General features: G+C 30.8%; 1 protein-coding gene across 1 annotated transcript in view; it reads left to right on the forward strand.

Annotated features, from left to right (window-relative positions):
• The window catches only part of LOC136977692 (serine/threonine-protein phosphatase PP1-beta catalytic subunit), a 38,140-nt gene that overhangs the window by 12,005 nt on the left and 4,093 nt on the right, over positions 1-22,042 (forward strand). Inside the window, exons 3-8 of the mRNA XM_067273238.1 lie at positions 2,997-3,128; positions 6,912-7,142; positions 7,229-7,333; positions 11,635-11,706; positions 18,479-18,630; positions 20,474-20,608. Of these exons, the coding sequence (XP_067129339.1) occupies positions 2,997-3,128; positions 6,912-7,142; positions 7,229-7,333; positions 11,635-11,706; positions 18,479-18,630; positions 20,474-20,608 (827 nt within the window). The remainder of the gene's footprint in view (positions 1-2,996; positions 3,129-6,911; positions 7,143-7,228; positions 7,334-11,634; positions 11,707-18,478; positions 18,631-20,473; positions 20,609-22,042) is intronic.

Below are 22,042 nucleotides of genomic sequence, written 5' to 3' on the forward strand. Positions count from 1 at the left end.
GAGACTGATGCTATTTTAACAAGTGGATGTCATTTTTTAGCAATTCTTGAGGATAACCCTGGGATTTTGTTCATGTTTTCTTGAAAGTATTCCATGTCTTCTATGTCTGTTAAGTCCACTGCCACATTGCCTTTGCTGATTTTCCTGAGACGCTTGACCCCTTTACTGAGCTCCATGGGTTTTATATTACTAGTAAGAAGTGCCTGTGTTTTTTCAGAGTTATCATTATTTTCGCTGAACACTAAAACAGTGTGAGCCAGTTTTTGTGGTTCACATGCAGGCTGCAGGGAATGTATGTCCCTCTTTAAAACATCACTGTATTTAACTGTAGGAGCTCTGTTCTCATCAGTAGGATTGGAAGGATGCACTTTATTTAGTTTTTCAATGTGTTCTTTTATATAAGTAATGGCAGTAATAGATTTCTCCTCTTGTGAAGCAGTGATCTCAAGAAGGTCCTCCTTAGTAGCCAGTCTCTGTTTGAGAGACTCAGAAAGGCAGTTGGCTTTTAAGGAGCTGACGGCCATGTTAATTAGTGAACTGCTCCGATATTTGACATATGGGTTTTCTGTCACCTAGCTTGCTGCAGTAGTTATTAGTGCAATAAGCCTTTAGCTTGTCTAGCATCTTGTAAGATTCGCCTAAAAATTCATCGATTACGTTTGTAGTCATCATGATGGGTGAAGATGATTGAAGAATTGTAAAGGGTAGTGGCCCAAGTGCCTGTGGATGCTCTTCACTATAGACCTGTTAGTCAAATAGTGCAGAGAGAAAAGATAGAGTAAAAATAAAACCAGAGCCCAAAGGATCTGTCTGATGCACTAGTGAGGAAAAGAAAGTTGGCTGATGCACTAGTCTAGAGAAACATGGACAATGCACTAGCCTAAGCCTACTAACTTGATGACCGATAGTTTGCAGTAAAAATGATGGAACAGGAGTACTTACAGGTATCCTGGCCTGCAATCCAGTGGGGAAAGTCCTTGCAAATAGTCCTGATTACTTGAATTGAAGATAGTCTTCTAGGTGGGAGGTGGTAAAGCCAAGAGTCTATGGACACCAAAAGTCCCAGGAACAACTGTCTATAAGGGTGCTGCTGATATTGAGAATTGGCCAAGCATATTTTCTGACAGCTGTCCTTTTCATCTCCTTTGCTTATTATAGATCTGGTAGTGAGCATCATACATAGATGGTGCCCTGAGTCGTGGGGTGGCAATACAGAAATTCCCATAAAGTGGCAGACAAAGCTGCTTGATTTCATACACCTAATGGTTCCATTTGGAGGAAACTGTTGCCACATGACCTTGCCCACGCCATTTGGAATGACACTATCCATCTATTGACGGACACCTGGACTGCTACTCTTCGGGGGAAGGGGCATGAGCATCTCTGTCCCTTCGCCACATGGTATTACCACTATGCCTCGAATCGGTACACGGAAACTCTGCTGGCCTGACTACGCACAGAGACAGTCCCTCTAAATGATTTCCTATATTCTCGCTGATTAAGTGACTTACCAATCTGCCCACACTGTGGGGCACAGGAGTCGACCCGTCATTTTTGGCTGCAGTGCCCTCACTATGCTAGTGCTCACCAGGATCTGGGCTCGACACTGAACATCATCTTATCACATGCCAGCACCTTGTTTTCTGTTTGAGCCTTCATCCTCCATTACTCCCCGCCATCACATGATAGTGCTAGAGACGTATGTCACTTGCACCAGTCGCCTTCCATTGACCAATGAGTGCGGTCTATTCGGAGAAAGAGCCTACATGACTAATATTTCCATATAAAACCGTGAAGAAGAGAAGAATTGGCCAAGCAAGCAAGCTTAGCCGGTGGAGACACTGCCCAAGGAGACTTTATTGTTGTCAGTCAAGACAGACAGTACACAACACTTGTGTTTGGGCTAGCACAGACACAACACAACACTTAATCCACAGAATGATGACAGGAACATTGCACAACACTAATCCACAGGATGATGACAGGAAACATTACACAACACTAATCCATAGATATCCAGACACAAACACAAACACTGTAGTTCCAATATGGCTGACCTGGTCATCTTCACTGAAGGCTGACTGGGGAAGCTAAGATGGTGGAACTCCAAACCCTAACACTTTACTAAATAAAGTCACTAGAAAAGTTAGACTAGAAAATTTGAGATGACTGTTCTAGAGACATAAGGGGATATTGTAGATTGAGTTGTACAAAGGTTTTATTTTTGTTTTTGCAATTTTCTGCAGAGTATAAATCATTGGCCATATGCCACTACAGATAATCTATCTGAAAGTATGGTGTGTTTTATATCATTTTAGATATAGTATGAATCAGTGGTTTTCAAAGTATGAACAGGAAGTCTGTAAACATGCATTAGTCAGAAGTTTTTAACTTATTTTTATCATGGAACCCTTTTCACCTTAATAAAAAATGTTGAACCCTGCATTTCTCTTATTATTACTGGAATGGAAGTGTAGCAGTAGAAGGTTTGGTGTTATACTCCCACTCCAGTAATAAGCATGAATAGAACATTACTCCTGGTTAAATTATATAGAAACTTAGTGCTAACCCTAACCAGGGCAAGAGCTACTTTCAATTTTTTTTATCAGAATGCAAAAATAAGTGTGCTCCTGATGTCCATTTTTTGGATACATTTCCCAATTGGATTCGAGAGTCTATTACCGAGACTAAGGCATTTATGCCCGAGAAAACTACTATATTCTACAAAGAAAATTATATTCAATAAACTTAATAACTTGATTAGACTAAAAAGTGAGTTATTTGCAAGTGACCTGACAATCCTTGAGGTGAATAGAGTGGTGATACATTTACAAGAAAGGTTGAACCAAAAATTTATTATATAGTGATCTTTTCATTAAAAAATGTTTCATGAGGATATAATCCAGATTCTTTTATGCTTACAATTTAAATTATGAAATTATTCTTTACTTATGTATGTATAATTATTATATAATATTTATGTATTTTTTTTTCAGTTCGTGGTTGTAGACCTGGTAAAACTGTACAGCTAACAGAAGCTGAAGTTAGAGGATTATGCTTGAAATCGAGAGAAATATTCCTTAGCCAACCAATTTTACTTGAATTAGAGGCACCGCTTAAAATATGTGGTAAATTAAAGTATCAAATATCTATTATGTTCATTGAAAATATTAGTTTTCAAACGATTTTATCAATAGACTTAAAATCCAAATAACTTCCTTCAAAATATTGTATTCCTTTATTTCTAAAACAAAATTTTATTATTTAAAAAATGTAAGTTAATTAAATTTTCTATATTATAAATTGTTTTTTCATAATCATCATTAGAAAAAAAAAATCATTGATGAAATCAATAAATTCTTTTCATTTAACAAATATATTTGCTAAATGAAAAGAACAAAATAAAAAGTTATTATAAGCATTATTTTATAAATAATACATTTGTTTGTGCATGTGACAGCATGCCATTATGATATGGTTCAGTGACCACTGATATAGCTCAGTAGTTACAAAACAAGGTAAAAATAATTTTTGTACAGATTTACTTCTATTAAAATGGAATTAGTGTAAACAGATTTATGATCATTTTAAGCACTTAAATAAAAGTGAAATCAATCAAAATATTTTTCACTAAATTTTGTCTTCAGCCATTTCAGGGGAGGCCATATGGCTCCTCTGGATCACATTTTAAATAGGGTCACAGACTGAAAACCATAATAAGAGGGACCCAAGGTTATAGGGAGTGTGATGATGACAGTTGTTATTTAGGACAACTACCTCACCTTAGTTTGCAACAGCAATGCCTGGAACACTCCTTTATTTTTTCACACAGTTGCCAGAAAAGTTCAGTCTTAGTACCTCTTTCAATTATTATAACAGTTAATTTCTCAATAGTTTTGAACAGAACTTTCATTGATTTTGATGCATAACTTATTTTGGCTGAAACCTTAATATTTTGAGAGAGTGATTATTTCAATAAAGTGTTTTGAACAACTGGAACATATTGTCAATAAGAGAGAAGTGTAGAAGAAACCAATCAGTCAAACTTGACTTCACAGGGTGCCATGGAATTTGAGAAAAGTCTTAGGGAGCTATGGCCAATAAAGTTTGAGAATGGCTCTTAAACAAATTGCAAATATAAGAAAAACAGAAATACTAGAATCAAGTAATGGCTCTGCATTTTAAATGGTCCAATAACTGCATGGCAATTCTATTAAACAGATGCTAGACTTTACAAACTTCCTTTTATTTAAATCTTATGGTATCCTTAAGATACAAAATTCCAGACAAAATGCATTTTGGGTTTGCTGAGGTATTGTTGAGATGTTACCTTTGAAATGTGCATCAATGAATTAAATGGCAACTGAAGAGGGTTATTTTGTAAAAAAAAAAAACTCAAAATGCATTTTGCCTGTAATTTTGTATCTTATAGGTGTCATAGAAGGGTTAAACAAAATAAAGTTTGTAAAGTCTAGCATTTGTTTAATAGAATTGCAATGCAGTTACTGAATCATCTAAAATAAAATTAAATGGCATGGACCATCTAAAATGTAATATTTACCACTCATTCTGTAGACAATTCTTAATGTCATTTATTTGTCAATTTAATTTATTTGTTGATGAATAAACCTTGAATAAATTAAAATTTGGTTAGTACATTGACATATTATTTTGATATACTAGTATATCAAAATGCTCCCAAAAAACCTTTAACATGCAGCTTAATTTTGCTACCAACTAACGTTTTCAGACAGCTTCACTGACCTTCTTCAGGTTCGAACACAAAAAACTTCATTTAAAATGAAAGTTCTTTTTCTTAATGGAAAAATTTCTATTTTTCCATTAAGAAAAAGAACTTTCATTTTTTGTGTTCAAACCTGAAGAAGGTCAGTGAAGCTATCTGAAAATGTTAGTTGGTAGCAAAATTAAGCTGCATGTTAAAGGTTTTTTGGGAGCATTTTGATTTATGACAGTAAGTGCAGTTTGAGTTATAGAAGTTATACTAGTATATCTTCATAAGACATGTTTTAGTTGTTAAAGTGTAATCTTAGGATTGATTTAGTTATTTAAAACTCCTATGAAAATTTTAAAAAATCTTCAATTCTTTCTTTTTTTCAAAATATTCATTTTTCGTTTAGTTGTTCTCATTAAATAATTCAAAAGTAAATTTAATATAATGTGGAAGTTCACATCATTTTCTTTGTTTTTTTCTGGCAGTCAGCACTTGGGTTCTCTTGAAAATGCCAGCAATTGTGTCCCTTCTGGCAGCATTTCACTGGGTTGATGCTGCAATTTTGAATATGCCCCATGGTTACTAAATAATCTAGTAACCATGCTCTAATTGTCCCCATTTTAGGGGAGATAGGGTGACTTCATTGTTGCCATCCAACTGGCTTGACTTGCAATCTGTATATACGGGGTATAACAGAAAGGTGTGTAAAAAATTTGAGGGGTTAATTTTGAGTCAAACTCTAGGGCCATTTTTGATTTGAAGCATTTATTTTGAATTATAATTTATTTTAAAAATGTGACATCTCTTCCTGTTTAGCGAAATGCCAACTGATGTATGAAAATATTTGTTGATAATTGCACATTAGTTTGATATTCGTTACTTTTTATCTGCAATTTTATTAATTTGTTAATTGGATTTTGAGTCTTTTTTGTAACAATACATGGCTTAATTTTATACATCTGCTTCAGGCTGGTGGTAAGTTCCACAATTAGCCGAAATTTGCATATTTGAAAATGTTCTTAGAACATCTTCAAATATGGAATATACATTTAAATGTTTAAAACATTCCATCAGCTTGATGTTTATTTATTAATGAATGTACCCTGCTAGTAATGTAAATCGTTAATTTTTCTGAACTAAAATAAACTTTAGAAAATACTGCATTTAAAAGAATTGGGAAAAATTTTGGTATTGTCCCATTACTAGTTTTAGTAAACTATGCTACTGGTAACTCAGTATAATACATCCTTGAGGTCCAAAAAGTTCTGTTGTATGTGGGCTTACATTATAAAAGGAACCCTTTCTGCCATATCACAGAATGCCCGCTATTTATTAACTTACTGTTGACTATTCAGATACAATCCTCACTGTCCATTTTATTCTGATTTTTTCCATATTGAGACATCATTTTCTGTTCAGAATTCATCAATAAATTTTTCAGTTTATATTAATATACCTATTAATGAAAATTAATTTCTGTCTTTAGAAATCAGATCCTTTCTTGAAAAACCACTAGGACTGTTTGACCTAGACCTCAAAAACATTTGCTATACATTCATACCATTGCATTATATATATGTATATATATATTTATTTAAGAAAAATGTTTTTCAAATCTTAAATATTTTTCTATTGAGGACTGTCAACAAAGTAAGTTGCCTGGACCTCTCATGACATGAAAAGCTCTGACAAATATTTTAATGTCATTTGTTTCCGTACAATCGAATTCAGTTTTTAAGAACTACTATGATCAGTTTTAATTTTATCCTTGTACTTATTATTGGTACTACATTGCATAAAAAAGTATCAAGTATTTCATAGATCCTAGAGAAATGTATTATTTTACTTATTTGTTAAATTTCTTTATAATCAGAGAATAATAATTATGTGAGTTAAGTAGTAGTCTTTCTCTTGTATGACTTTAATGCAAAAAGGTATTATATGCTTCTTCATTGTTAACTTTAATATTCAAATGTCTGTTCTGAAAGAAAAAAATAGCATTGATTATATATTCATATAGTACATAAATATAAATAAATGGGATATATAAATAAAATATATGTATTCAGATCAAAAAAGTGTTTTTGAATATGATAATTTTATTAAAATAGAATTATGATTTGTATTACAAGATAAACTTTAATGTCGGTACTTTATTAGATAAACTTTATTTTTATAGGCGATATTCATGGACAGTATACAGATTTACTTCGACTTTTCGAATATGGTGGTTTCCCTCCTGAAGCTAATTACTTGTTCCTAGGAGATTATGTTGACAGAGGCAAACAATCCTTAGAGACAATTTGTCTTTTGTTAGCTTACAAGATAAAGTATCCTGAAAACTTTTTTCTGCTACGTGGTAATCATGAATGTGCTAGCATCAATAGAATCTATGGTTTTTATGATGAATGTACGTGTGTGTGTTTTACTTTTTTTAAAAAAGTTTTTTTGTTAATTACTATGGTAATTAATATAATTTTTCAAATTTTTAAACAGGTAAACGACGCTACAACATCAAACTTTGGAAAACATTCACTGATTGCTTTAACTGTTTGCCTATTGCAGCTATCATAGATGAAAAAATATTTTGTTGTCATGGGGGTAAATAGTTTCATATTTTTATTATCTTATGTATAATATGTGGTTTTATATATAGTAATTTAGTCTATAAATATTATTTAACTCATAGTTTGTTAAATAATTAATTAATTTTGTTATTAAGCTAGAAATGTTGGTCAGTAAATATTTATTTAATTGGGCTATGATTTAAAATTGCAGACTTATAAATTCCCACTGGTGTTTGTCTCTCTGTTATCTGTTTTTCCTTAATCTTGAGAACAGAATTAGATAGATGAAAGTCAAAACCAGATTGTATGGAAAGCTTGAGCCAGAGGCCTCAATTAACTAATATGAACTTTCAGTTTGGACTGAAAGTTGTTATTTAAATTCAAAAATTTAACAGAGCAGAGTTAGATAGATGACTCTCTTGTTAACAGGAAAAGTATAATGTACAGGAACAAGACACTACTAAACTCTAGCATTGTGCCTCAAGATTTAAAAAGTTGCAGCCAGGCATTGTGATGATGTCACAATAAATAATTGCTCGTATATAATTATATTTCTAAAAAAGAAAAAATTTTTTTTTGAAAAAAACATGAAAATTCTCATCTAGTGTTTTTCTTGAAGTCTAATTATTATATGGTGTCTAAAATGTTTAGTTAATGTTAGGATATCTTTAATTCAAAGGATGCCATAAGGTCAAACATGCACATGTACAGTATATCCAAGTACATATCTAGAAGCACCTATCATGGAATATATGTGGTTTCAAGTGAGTTTCTTCTGCAGTCATTTAAATAGTCTGTCTGAGAAGTAGCATTAAAAAGCAATGAAACAATGGCATATGAAGTTCTACTTCAAATTGGAGAAATTGGCAATGGAGACACCCGAAATGTTGATCAAAGCAATATTGTGCTTGTGGACTTGTTTTTTGTTTCCTTGTCTCAAAGAGGTCATTAAGAGAAAATGTTTAGCTGCTGTCTCTGTGATTTAGGCCCATGTGGCAGCAGTTCTTAAGGTGGTTCCCAAACAAGACTGTTCCAACTGTTTCCAGAAGCTTTATGAACATTGTGAAAAGTGTGTTGTCTCAGAAGGTACTTTGAAGGCCAATAGAAATAATTACTGTGTATCTTCTATATTGTTATTTTAATTCTAACATTCACTAAACTTTTTTAGACACATCAAATATAATGAATTTATAACTAAACTATAGTCAGAATTAGTACTATTTATGATTGTATTGAAATTAATTTAGTAAAGTTTATAAGATATTTGAATAGAATAGTTTTTTTTAATAAAGATAACTCAGATATTTTTGTGAACAAATACTTGAATAATTTCAGTTCATAATACAATTTTATAATAATTTTATCCAATTATTATTTAAAAATTTCATTTAATTTAACTGGAAATGTTACTTGAGAATAAAATACAATAGATATTGCTTATTGTAATCATGATTATTTTATCAGTCATACACATTGCTATATGTTAGAAGGTCAATTGTGCATTGTAATTTGGTAAACTGTACTTAATCTGCATTGTATTGTGCTGAATGAACATTGCATCATTAGAACTAGCACACATGTTTTATGTTCAGTAGTATGTATGACTGGTGTATTTTCTTTCTGCTGACTGCAGATTGGTAACACATCTGCATGGTAAGTGAAGTTGTAGGTTTGAGTCTCACTCTCTGTATAACATACTGTTTTAATCAAATTATAAAAATAGCTTTATATTCAAATTGTGAAAAAGTTTAGAACTAAATATTGAAAAAAGTTTGATATAGGTTCAGCTAATTTATTTTGACAATTTATATCATTTATACAAGAGTTTACAATACTGTTAAATTCTCACTTGTGATATTGAAACCTGTATCATCCATACATAATTGTTTCAGTAATCAAATATAAAATGCTTTGAATGTAAAATGGTTTACACCAATATAAAGATCACCAGTTAAGAATATTAGGTTAATGGTGCTTATTTATTAATTAAAAGAAACATATTTAATATGTTTTTTCTTAGTAAATTAACACCATCAAAGTGAGTTTCTGAATCTATATATATAAAAACGAATGTATGTCTGTGTGTGTGTGTGTGTGTGTTTGTCCTTCATGCATTACCACACCATTTATCCGAATGCCATGAAACTTTGGGAAGTTGTTTAATACATTCCCGCGAAGGTTTGTGGCATATGTGAAGATCACCATTTCCCCCCTTTCAAAAATATATTTATATATGGATTAAGGCTTTTATGTCCAACAGATGGCGCTAACTTCAGACAACCTAAGTTTGCTTTTCTGTGAGGCATTATGCTTTTCTGTGAGAATGGACCTAAGCAGATCATTTTCTACCTATCTATATAAATAAAATACAACGTTTGTTTGTTCCTACCGATTCCTTTGAAATTTTGACACACACGTTGCATTCGAATATGCACATGTTTTTATATAATATACATGTCGAAATTCTCCCTACGGGGGGTGAGATGGACGGGATTAAGGCTTACTGTGAAGAACTCTGCTTCTATTTATACTGTTTTACATGCGGTTTTTTTGCGTTTTTAATTGCGTTTTAATAGGTGACGTCAACAGAATATACACTAAAAAGGGATTTTTCGATATTTTCCCCACGGGGGAAGTGTTACACATTTATAATAAATACATTTTGAGCCACAACAACGCGTGGCCGGGTCAGCTAGTGGATTATAAAAAACTTGATTTATGTCCTATGAAATTGCTGCATAAACATAAAAATTTTGAATTTAGCTGTTAAACACGATAAATATAATACAGTGGTGCCTCATATAACGTACTTAATTCATTCCAAGTGCACGTCCGTTAAGTGAAACGTCCGTTATACGAAACGCATTTTCCCATAGAAATACATGTTAAAACATCTAATTCGTTCCGCAGCATAAAATAATCATACTGTATCATAAAAAAATGAACATGGGGTGCGTTCTTTTATTCCTCCGCGTAATGCTGCGCGAGCGACATCCGTTTAAAAATTCCTGCGGAATGCGTTCCTAAATTCCGGTGCGAGTTTGCACCTTCAAACAGCAAAAACGGCCGCTTGTAGCAGTAGTTTATGGTGGAAAGCAACATGGCGTCCTCCATGGCTCAGATAGTTTCGATTCCGGGTCCATTATGTGGTTTTATGAATGAGAATTTAGAAATTGTGAAAGCGCGAGTTAGCACACGTGGTGATGTAAGTGTCTTTACGAATTTTTTTTCGAGGCTATTTTGAATGCTCTTTCAACAAATAATCCATTTTATGGTTAAATTTTACAATTGGGACCCTTCTTTTGCCTTTTAAAGCTCATATTTTAGAATTATAGATTCCTCCATCATGATACTATCGATAGTGTGGGCGCCGCCATCTTTCTTTCTTTCATCGTCCTTCCTAAATGCCTACAAACAGCAGTGCACTCCTGTAGTAGCGGAGACGCAGAGCGACCGCTATTAAAAAACACTCCCATGGAGCAGTCACCAATTATGCGAGAAAGTTTGTTGTTCGCAGCCAGTACGTTGCTCGAGTCACATAACGGCCAAACAGAAAGTCCGTTGTTCGCAGCGTCCGTTATTTGAGGCGTACGTTATACGAGACACCACTGTACAAAATTTTTAAAATTTAGATTGAATTTAGATCATTGACAACATTGAAGTATTTAAAAACGTAAAAAGATCACCATCCATGTACTAAGGTAAAAACCTTAGTACAAGGATGGTGATCTTTTTGAATGCACATGCCATATAATAGCAATAATTAGCTTTAGAACTTTGGCATGCACAAGTTGTTTTAGACTTTGAACAACTGTTTTTAAAGAAATGAAAGGAATATATATTAATTAGAATAATCAGAAAAGAGAATTGAAAAGAGAGAGAGAAGAATAATGATATACTGAACTGAACATTAAACAATAATAAAAATACTGAGATTAAGATATATTGAAATTAAGTTATACAATAAAAAAATATCATGTTGTGATATATTGCATGCCAGCAATTTTTTCTGATGTTCACTTTGGACATAAGTTTTCTCATCTCTGCACAGTTGTTTTGTAATTTGTTTTTCTTGACAAATTGAAAATATTTTTATCAGTAATATTAAATAAAGTGAAAAAAATATTTTTAAAAACAGAAAAGTAAGAGAGCTCTAACTTCTCAAATTTTTTTTTTCAGGTGTTGTTTGTACACAAACAATGAAGAAAATAATTAGTTAATTTGATTTGCAATTACAAAAAAAAACTATTATTTGGATGATTATTTATTTGTTGCTCAGACTTGTTTATTTTATTTCTTTGTTTACAATAATTGTAATTATTATGTCTCTTATAGGTCTCTCTCCTGATCTTCAGTCCATGGAACAAATTCGCCGTATTATGAGACCAACAGATGTTCCTGATACAGGTAATATTTTTAAAATCTGTTTATTTAGTTTCCTTCATATTCATGTGATCTAAATATTTAAAGTAAATTTCAATTTATTTTTATTTAATGTGTTTAATAGGTTTAATAATTCAAATATTTCATAACAAATTTCTACACAATTATTAATTTCTTATAGGCAAAATTTAGACTGTTACGTAACTTGATAATTGGAAGAAGTAGGCTCTATGTTGGATGTTTATCATTTGATAAATAACTCAAAAAATAAGTTAATTGCATATGAAAGAAAGAATTAATGATATAAGAATCAAGAATTTGAATCAAGTTCTGTTCTAAACTATTCTATTATCTAAGTAGTTTAAATATGATTTTTCTTAACATTATATTTGAGCTTAAAGTAATATGTAATTACATAAATTTTTGCCATACTACTAAGAATAAAATAATCTCTATAGATTAAAAGTCCAGCGACAAGTTGTGTAACTTTCTCTACTGTTAGAAAATTTGTTATAAAATCAGTTTTTGTCAATTATTATTGAATAGGAAAAGGCTTAATTTTGAGGGTAGTGATGAGTTTTATAAACAAAAGAAAAATTGAAAATGCTAATAATGATAACTTCTTAAGTCTGATCTGTCTTGAGGTATTACACCTGACATTCCTTTAACTCTCTATCCCTCAACCTTTAACCATCAAAATTTAATTGTATCAATGCCCATTATACACAGTCTACAATGCTATATTTTGTTTCTTAATGATTACCCAGTCCTGAGATATTAAATGAATTAAATGATTTTTAATTAAGTGAAGTATTTTTGTTTCCTAAAACATTGTATATTGCATGTTTTCTTGCATATGATCTTTATTATTTGGTTTGTAAAAATTTATTATAACTGTTAAAGTTAAATAAACTGTCAAATATTTCAAGATTTTCATAAATTGTATAGTTCCAAGGATTATTTACATATTTAAATAATGACCATACAAACAATTAACAACTTGAAGATAAAATATAATTCTTTGTTAAAAATGACCAACAATATGACATTAAAACACTTTATACACTTGATACCAACCTTTTCCTGTATGATCTGACACCAATACCACAGTACTAAAAGTTTTCACAATATCAATCTGGTTACTGTTGTATTTAAACACCACTCTGAAGACCTCTGGTAGAAGTTTAGGGATTAAATAATATTTACATAATTACATAAATCATTTACAGTAGTCCCAAGGATTTAGTAGTTTACATATTTAAATTGACCAATTGTTTGTAAGGTCATTATTATTCAAATATTTCAAGGTTTTTTACAATATGTTCTGAAACCATAAAATAATTAAGTTATAATCTTAAATAGCACCAAAAAATTCAATATTAGTTGACTTCTTCCTTATAAAGTGTTCTCCCAGATCCTTTTGTATTATACTCTGGCTTATTGATTTTAATGATCTCCTAGCTAATTAATCTGAATTTGTGAAAAAATAATGCAGAAATATATGGAATTTTACTTTTTGTTTATACAAATGTAGTCAGACTCAAGTAGATTAGCATAGTGAAGTTCACGAAATGATGCTCCTTGATTAAAAAATGGTGTCACTTGGATCTTGATACACTCCGCGACAAAAGTATAACCCACCCCCCTAATTTTTTCGTATCTGATAAAGAATTATAGTTATATTAATATATTACTAATACACAAAATTTGGGTGTTAGTAAGTTTATTATACTACCAATACATTATTTATTAAATGCATAATTAACCAAATACAAATGATATTGAGTTTTGCAGTGCGACAAAAGTATAACCCAGGTAATGAAATTTAAATAAAAATTCGAGAAAAATATAACAAACAATAATCATTCATATAGATTAATATTTAGTAGATCCACCACTTTTACTTATCACCTCAATCATTCGGTCCGGTAAACTGTCATATAGCTTTTTAATTATGTCTTGATTTATATTTTGCCACTCGTCAACTATCACCTTCTTTAACTCTTCAACAGAAGTAAATTGTCTTGATCCACGATAGACAGCTTGTGATAAATTTCCCCAACAATTATCAATTATGTTCAAGTCAGGAGAATACGCTGGCCATTCAAGAACTTGAATATATTTTTCAGTAAAGTAGTCTCTAACTACCTTTGCACGATGGATACTGGCATTATCTTGTTGAAAAATGAAATTAGGACCAGCAATTCGCATTGCATGAGAGTTAATTTGCTCGTTTATTACTTCTATATATCGTTTACTATTTATTTTTCCAGAACAGAACTTAATATCCATTTTACCTGAGTATCCAATACCAGACCATATCATTACACTACCACCTCCGGCTTGTCGACGGCTCAATATAAAATTATCTTTTCTTAAATCGTGAAAATAGTAATTAAAACCATCAGGTCCATCTAAATTGAACTTCTTTTCATCAGAAAAAATAACTTTTTGCCACTTTTTTTTCCATTGAACATGATCTTTTGCAAATTGTAATCTAACTACTTTATGTTTATTAGACAACGGCGGTTTTTTTGTTAATTTCTTACGTTTTAAATGTTCACACTCACGTATAATACGTTGAACATTCCTTAAATTCGTATCAACACCAGCCTCCGCTGCGATTTGTCTTGCGGTAAGCGTAGAATTGGACGCAACTCTTAAAATTGATCTTCTTTCTCGTGGTGTAGTTGCTCTTGGTCGACCTGTCCTTTTTTTCTTACCATAGTTTTCGGGATCTTTTAAAAAATTTCGCACAACACGATGACTTCTGTTGATGATTTTTGCAATTTTGACCTTAGAATAATTTTCAGAATGTAATTTTTTAATTATATCAATTTCAGTTTCGTTTAAGTGTTTTCCCTGTGGCATTTTAAATAAAAAATAGACAATTATTAACTTAAACAATTTATTTATGTGTAAAAACTTACGAGTGACACGAAACAAGTATAAACATGAATTGACATGTCCAGTGCACTGAGCTGCTTGAGCCAATGAGACGAATGGGTTATACTTTTGTCACGCTATCAAACCAATAACTTTGCCGCTGCGTAACAAAGCAACATCAGAACGTAACTATATATATACCATAGTTCTAGAATCAAGTGAACAACGCTGGCGCATTAGGAATTTATTTACTTATATTTAGTTTTACCGTAAATATAAAAAATTAGAGGGGTGGGTTATACTATTGTCGCGGAGTGTAGAAATAGGATTCCTTAAATGTGTAAACATATTTATTTAGAATAATGAGGAAATACATTAATTTTCAGATCATGTGTGAGATCAGTTTATATAATAATTGATCTAACAAATGTCATGATAATGATCAAAGATCTTAAGGTGAGTAGTCTGAGTCTTTCTGTCCAACAGCAAAATGATGATTAAGTGGATAGTGATTAATAGGGTTTCTCATTTCCTGGTCTTTTGCTTGTCCTGAGATTCCGGGATAAAAGTGAACTGTTTCCCGGGATCCTGGGAAATCCTGGGACAAAATTAATTATTTTTAAGATATACAAAATATCATGAAATCAAATGATATAATTATTTTTTTGTTTTTAAAGAAATTTAATATGTTTTGTAACCTCCAAAATCATATTAATAATGCCGTGTAAGATATATATTAAAAATTACCTTTGAATTACGTAGAAATTTTTCAAATAGAAAAATTTTAATAAAGTTTGCTGGAAACTGCATACAACAACAACAAAATGCCTTTGAATTGAGTTGAAAATTAAAAAAAATGAACTTAGATCAAACTTCTAACTTAGAAGATAACTTTTGTTTTTTTTAATAAAATATAAAAATTTATAATATTTTGTATTATAAGATTTTAAAAAGCAAAGATGGTCAATACTCCAATCACTCAATCTGATTCTTATTTTAATAATGAAAAGTCTTACTACCGAGAATGCTTTTTCCGATTCAATTGATGATTGGGATTGTGTTTAATGCATTTAAGAGAAGACAAATATTACGTGTTTTTCACCTGTATCCTGAAAGATTTCTAATTTATTTTTCTAAGTTTGCCGACTTCTAGGGGGGAATTGTTAATCCTGCAACAGGATGGTCTAGGGTCGTTCACGGGTGTGGGGGAGGTGACACAGACGACAAGTGTGTCACAAAAAGTCATTTATTTAGACGTAAAAGAACTTACACCTAGTACAGACTTCTTCTCAAACAATTAAAAAATTTGAAAAGTCTCAGTCACTCTAGCATTTTCCTGACGTCTTCTACTGCAGGCCCCAGGGCAGCAACAAGTGGAGATGTTTGCCTCTTGTCACTGGTGGTCTGTCCTTAGTGGCATTAATTAGCAGATCGGCATGATGCACAAAAAATAAATTGTCTTCGTGCGCGTATTAGCTGTAAGCAGATTCAAAGTTCTGTCCAGCCTTTCCGCGCCCAGAAGGAAAAAGACCTCTCATCTCTCTAGCTTGGCGATTATCTCCCTCTCCCTTTTTCGTCTCATTTTTGCTGATTGGCTCTGTGTCCCCCCTCTTTCTCGATTGATCCCTCGCCTGTCTCTAGGCGAAAAATGACCCATGTTCAAGCCACAAGAAAGAGCTGCTTCGATGAATCTAACTTGACACTATCTGTTACTTCTGGATGGGAAGAATTGATGGAACTTTGAAACTTGCGCACATATTTTCCCTATTGTTGTCTAGTTGGCCAGGTTTTTGAAATTTAACAATTTGATGTGATGTTTCTTTTTATTAAAAACCTTTCCCTTTTCCCAAATTTTGATGATTAAATTTCGTATACAAGTGACTTATGTAGGGTCCAACTGTGCTGGTGGACACTCGTCTACCACCTTTAATTATTACAATTATCACGTTTTGTTTGACATCAGTTTTTTGCCTTTCATCCTTTTTTTTTTTTGTTACAGTTTCAAATGACTAGCATGACTAATTCGATCTTTGATCGGTTCTTGTTTTTTTTAAACAATGGATGATTTTTATAACTATAATAAATGTCTAATGTCAACCCGTCTTTGGAACTTCACATTTTGAAATTGTAGTACTTCTTTTGTTCTCTAGTATTTTTGATTTGTCTACCTTGACTGCTTTAATAGAAACATCATAGCCCAATAATTCAGCAGTTCGTTTGTCGAACTGCTTATGAATCAGGTTATGAAGAAAAACTTCATACTTGCAGACTTCGTACTCGTTTGTGTCCTTGCCCAATTTGCACAACTTGGTGTTTTTAAGCTACTAGACAAGGTTAAAAATTAAGACAGCATAAGCACAATTATTCCAGATATTACTGGTAAAGAATTTTGAGAGCCTTGCCACAAATAAGCTACTTATGGATTATTGACCATTTGTGACGTGCCATAACGAGGAAAAATTAAAAAAAACTAATAAGTAGGTTTAAAATTAATAAATGCGAATATATTCTGACAGTTTAAGTTAATCATACTGCCTACTGAAAAATTGCATCAACCTTCACATAATATAAAATAAGAAAAAAGTGAATTTTTAAGAAATTTGTGGGATTTCCCAGGTTAAAAAAACAACCGGGATTCCATTTGAGAAACTCTAGTGATTAAGGACCCATTTTAGTGGGGGTGGGTGATGCATTGTCAGTCATTTGTCAAAGTCTCTACATATTTAATCCATGCTGTTCTTGATCTTGCACTGTTGCATTATCTCTCTTTTTTCTCCTTTTCTGGGGAACTTTTGCCCAGTGATCACATCTTGAAAATATCTTGAATTTGGGGAGTGGTTTTTTTCTCCTTTATTTGACAATTCAGTTCTTGATTGATATGTGTCATCAAAACGTTGAGTTGTCTTTCATGGAAATATTGTTTGTTCTTGATAGGGTTCCGTTTTAAAGTTTTGGTTTGATTAATAAAATTAAAATCAAAAACAAAATATATAACAGGCAAATATTTCAGACCTCCATAAAAGTGAGAAAAAATTAGAAATATGTTCTGTTTCTGTAGTATAGAAATGGTGCAGAAAATAGAATTAGAATATCTTTAAAATTCTGTTGTTGTTTTATTGTTCATATTATTTTTAATTCATTTGTTTGTTCTTTATTGTAAAAAAAAATTCTTAGAAAAGACAAGAGGGTGCAAAAATAGTACTTTCATAAACTTTTTCAAGTAGAACATTTTCAAATCAAATGTCTCAAGAAAAATAGAACATTAAACAACTCCATTGTGTTTCATGTTTAAAGTCATTCCAAAATTTTGTTTTTAAGTAATGAGTTTAATTATGTATAATAATAAAATTAAGTATGCATTTGTGATTTTTACGTATCTTTCTTTTTTTACATTTTATAATTAATAACCACCAGGAAATATAAATGTACTGTTATATATTAGAAAGCTTTTTGATATCTCTTGATATTTAATGTTCAAAAAAGAGCATAACAAGACATTAGGAATTGAGCATGAAATATTGTTTGACCAATCAATACAGTAAATCCTCAACTTAAAACTGTCTATATTAGTGATGAGCAACCTTTTCTGGATGTAGACCACTAGGAAACTTGTAGCTTCTAGCAGGCTACAAAACTTTTTCTTAGAGTTGGAGGCTTTAAATCTGCTGAGTACTAAAATGTCCCATTACTACCAGTACAATAGATACTAAAATAATACATTCCAATTACATGGTAATATATGATTTATTCTTGTAATACATGGTTTATTCTCATTTTTTTACTGGCCAAGTTTATTTTGAATGTTCATCATCACAAATAATAGCATAATTAGGGTTGTGTAATTTTTCATGAGATATTTATTCTGTTATTCAAAATTGTTGCAAAAATAAATGGTTACATTTCTTTTCAGGATTATTATGTGATTTACTATGGTCAGATCCAGATAAAGATGTTCAGGGATGGGGTGAGAATGATCGTGGTGTATCTTTTACATTTGGAGCTGATGTAGTCAGTAAATTTTTAAATCGTCATGATCTTGATTTGATTTGTAGAGCTCATCAGGTTAGTGAAATGTTTTAATGTTTATACTAAGATTATGATAATTTATCAATATAGTTATTAATTTAGCTTAAAAAGGCATTTAAATGCAAATACTTTATTATAATAAAGTATTTGAAAGAGCATATTAAGTATAAAAACTATTTACCTAATATTCACAGATTGTGTGAGAACAGGATTTTTAAGAATGAAGTTTTTTGAAAAGTATCATTTTTTAATAATGTAGTTTATTAATTTTTACAATGTACATGTATAGAATAACACAATATGGTAAACTAAAGAGAAACTGAACAGGTACAAAATAAATGTAAGTAATTGTTTTCTTTTTTTTATTCTTAAATTCTTTCTCAAATGGAAATGGTTAAACCAACAAATATTCTGTTTGCACACAGTCTTGTATTTTATATAATATAATACCATATGATATATCCATTGAGCTCTAAATTTTGAGTTGATAAAACAGAAAAGGCTATTTTTTGGTGTTACTTTAATAAATAAGTAACATGACAAATAAAATTCAAATATTCTTGAAACATATATAGAGCATAAATTGAAAGCATAAATAAAACAAATAATAATTTATTTAAATATAAAAATTTTTATTTTTACTGAAAAATTAATAAAATAAATTTTGTCGTCATTATGCAAAAGATGGAGCATGACTAAATACAAATATTCTTGAACACTAGAAATGTTATAAATTTAGAATGCTGATAGAGTATTTCTGAAATACAAATTTAAATAAAACAAAAGTTTTTGGATTATTATATAAATTATAATCTTCATATTAATCACAAAATAGCTTATATAGATTTAAATAATTTTAAGAATTTCCAATGACTACTTAAGAATTTTACAATAAACTTGGAAAAGTTTTTAACTAACATTTTCGGTAAGATTTAATTTTAAAATATGTTAAGTATTTAACTAGTAGTACAAATATTCTGGAATGTTAGTAATGTTTCATGTTTTACCCAATGATGAATTTTATTTCATTGGAAATGTTTACAATTTGTTATATTACTATTTTATTTATTAAAGTAATACCAAAATAGTTTTTTGTTTTATCTTCTGAAATCTTGATATATATTATGTTTATCCTCCTGTATAAATTTTGAGTTGTTTTTTAATTAATGCAATATTTTTTGTTTCCTATCACAGTATACAACTCGGCTAAAAACAGAAATTTATGTGAAATAAAACCAAATAATTCAAATTCAAATGGATTCAAATAAAAACTGAAGTTAGAGAACATAATATATAAAAATGTTTAAAATTTTACATGTGATTGTTTTTCATATTGTGTATGTAGATGCTAATGGATTTCACTCTCTCCTCGTGTTTCAAGAGTATTTCAAAATACAGAATGCAAGCAAGCATGCATGCCCTCTCTCTCCCTTTATTATCAAATGTATTTGGACACCTGCTTGTTCAAAATCTGTTAAATTTAAGTATATCAGAGAATGGGTATGTCTTTTGCTGCTAACACTGTCTCCAAAGTTTTCAGATGATTTTTCAAATGATGTTGGTATGGTTCAGCTGGAATTTCTGAAATTAGTGAAATCAGTCACTGAAATTGGTTAAATTGATTTGGGAAAAAAGATTTTTACAATAAATTTATGAATACACTCTATTTATTATGTAATAGAATTAAAATGGAAAAAATATTTTACAGATTTGTCTCAAATTTGTTAATTATAATTGCAATTTGAATTATAATGAAATTTGAATAATAATTTTATTTGATTTTAGCAGGAATTAGTTTGGATATTTTTTATTAAGCCAACTACTTAATTATTTTATGATATTTATTAAATTCATTACTTCTTAAATATATATTGTTTAGGTTGTGGAAGATGGATATGAATTTTTTGCCAAGAGACAATTGGTTACACTTTTTTCTGCTCCTAATTATTGTGGAGAATTTGATAATGCAGGAGGAATGATGTCAGTTGATGAAACATTAATGTGTTCCTTCCAGGTAAATATTAATATTCAATTAATTATTAACAACTAATAATAACAACAATACAAAATTCCAGATTTTACAACACACACATTAAAACAATCCAAATACACAGAAGACAAGGCATTTTCCAGGGAAATGCATAAAGGTTACTTTGATAAACTTAAACCTGACTTTAAATCTATTATCTAATAGGTTAAACAACATTAAATATAGATACAACATAAAATACAAAATGGCACAATACATGTTATCTCCTATACATGGATGACATAAAACACTATGTATCCACACAAGCATAGCCAAACCACTTTTAGGAAGTTATACACACTTACTCCACTGACATTCAAATGGAATTTGACCAAGATAAATGCAGAATACTTCACAAAGAAAAAGGGTGCCCGAAGAAAAATGATTTTGTACTCAGAATGACATCATTAAATCCATGGATTAAGGCAAAGTCTATAAATATTTAGGATTCAATATGCCAAACTCACAGAACATGTACAAATAAAGCAAAGAATAACAAAACAATACAAAAGCAGATTAAACTCAGTACTAACAATACAGCTTATTGCAAAACACATTTAAAGTTATCAACACACAGATTATCTTAGTACAGATGTACTCATTTGGAGTAATACATTGGATACACAGAACTAGAACAACTCTAAAGGAAAACACAAACAACATTAACAAAACGCAACAAACATCAGCCCAAGTCAACAAATATTTTAAATCTGCACTACAAGGAAATACAGACACTACAAGAATTTTTCTATATAAAACAAGAAAAACATCACATTACACAAAGCTTTTGCAGACAAAAACAGTAACCAGTAAACTTCCACAACAATGACCTGGATCTAACACAATACACAGATACTCAGACCAGTCTTCAGCTCAGAGGGCACTCCAATGAACTTAAAGCAGTTCAACATGATCCTGGTCAACACTTTAGGATTAGGTGGTGGCTTAAAAATTGTCTCACCTTTTGTTTAGCTTTTTACATTGGGTGGGATATATTTTAACCCAGCCTCGAAAAGTTGAAATTACTCAGTCATACAGTTTAACCATTTCAAAAGTGATAGACGGATACATTGATTTTACATCAAGACTCATTATACGAAATGATTGCTTGATTTGACCTTTTAATAGTCCATTAATTAATTTGTCTGTATTCGTTATGCTATATTTGGATTTAGTTATTTCCTGTAAATATGTTTTGAACTAATTTTTTTAAATAATATAAGATAGAATTTTTGAAATCAACTAGAGGTCTACATGTATTTCTTGGTTTATGCATCTTAAGAGTACCTAAATTAAATGTAAGACTTATGTATTTTCAAATCAACAAGTAAAGAATGTTGATTTGAAAATTCGTTCTTGTACATCTTCATTAGTTTAGTAAGTCACTTTTGAATATCTTTCATAGGGTCTTTAGGCAGA

The sequence above is a fragment of the Centruroides vittatus genome, unplaced genomic scaffold, assembly GCF_030686945.1.
Source record: "Centruroides vittatus isolate TY-2023 unplaced genomic scaffold, ASM3068694v2 contig_1114, whole genome shotgun sequence".
NCBI lineage: Eukaryota > Metazoa > Arthropoda > Arachnida > Scorpiones > Buthidae > Centruroides > Centruroides vittatus.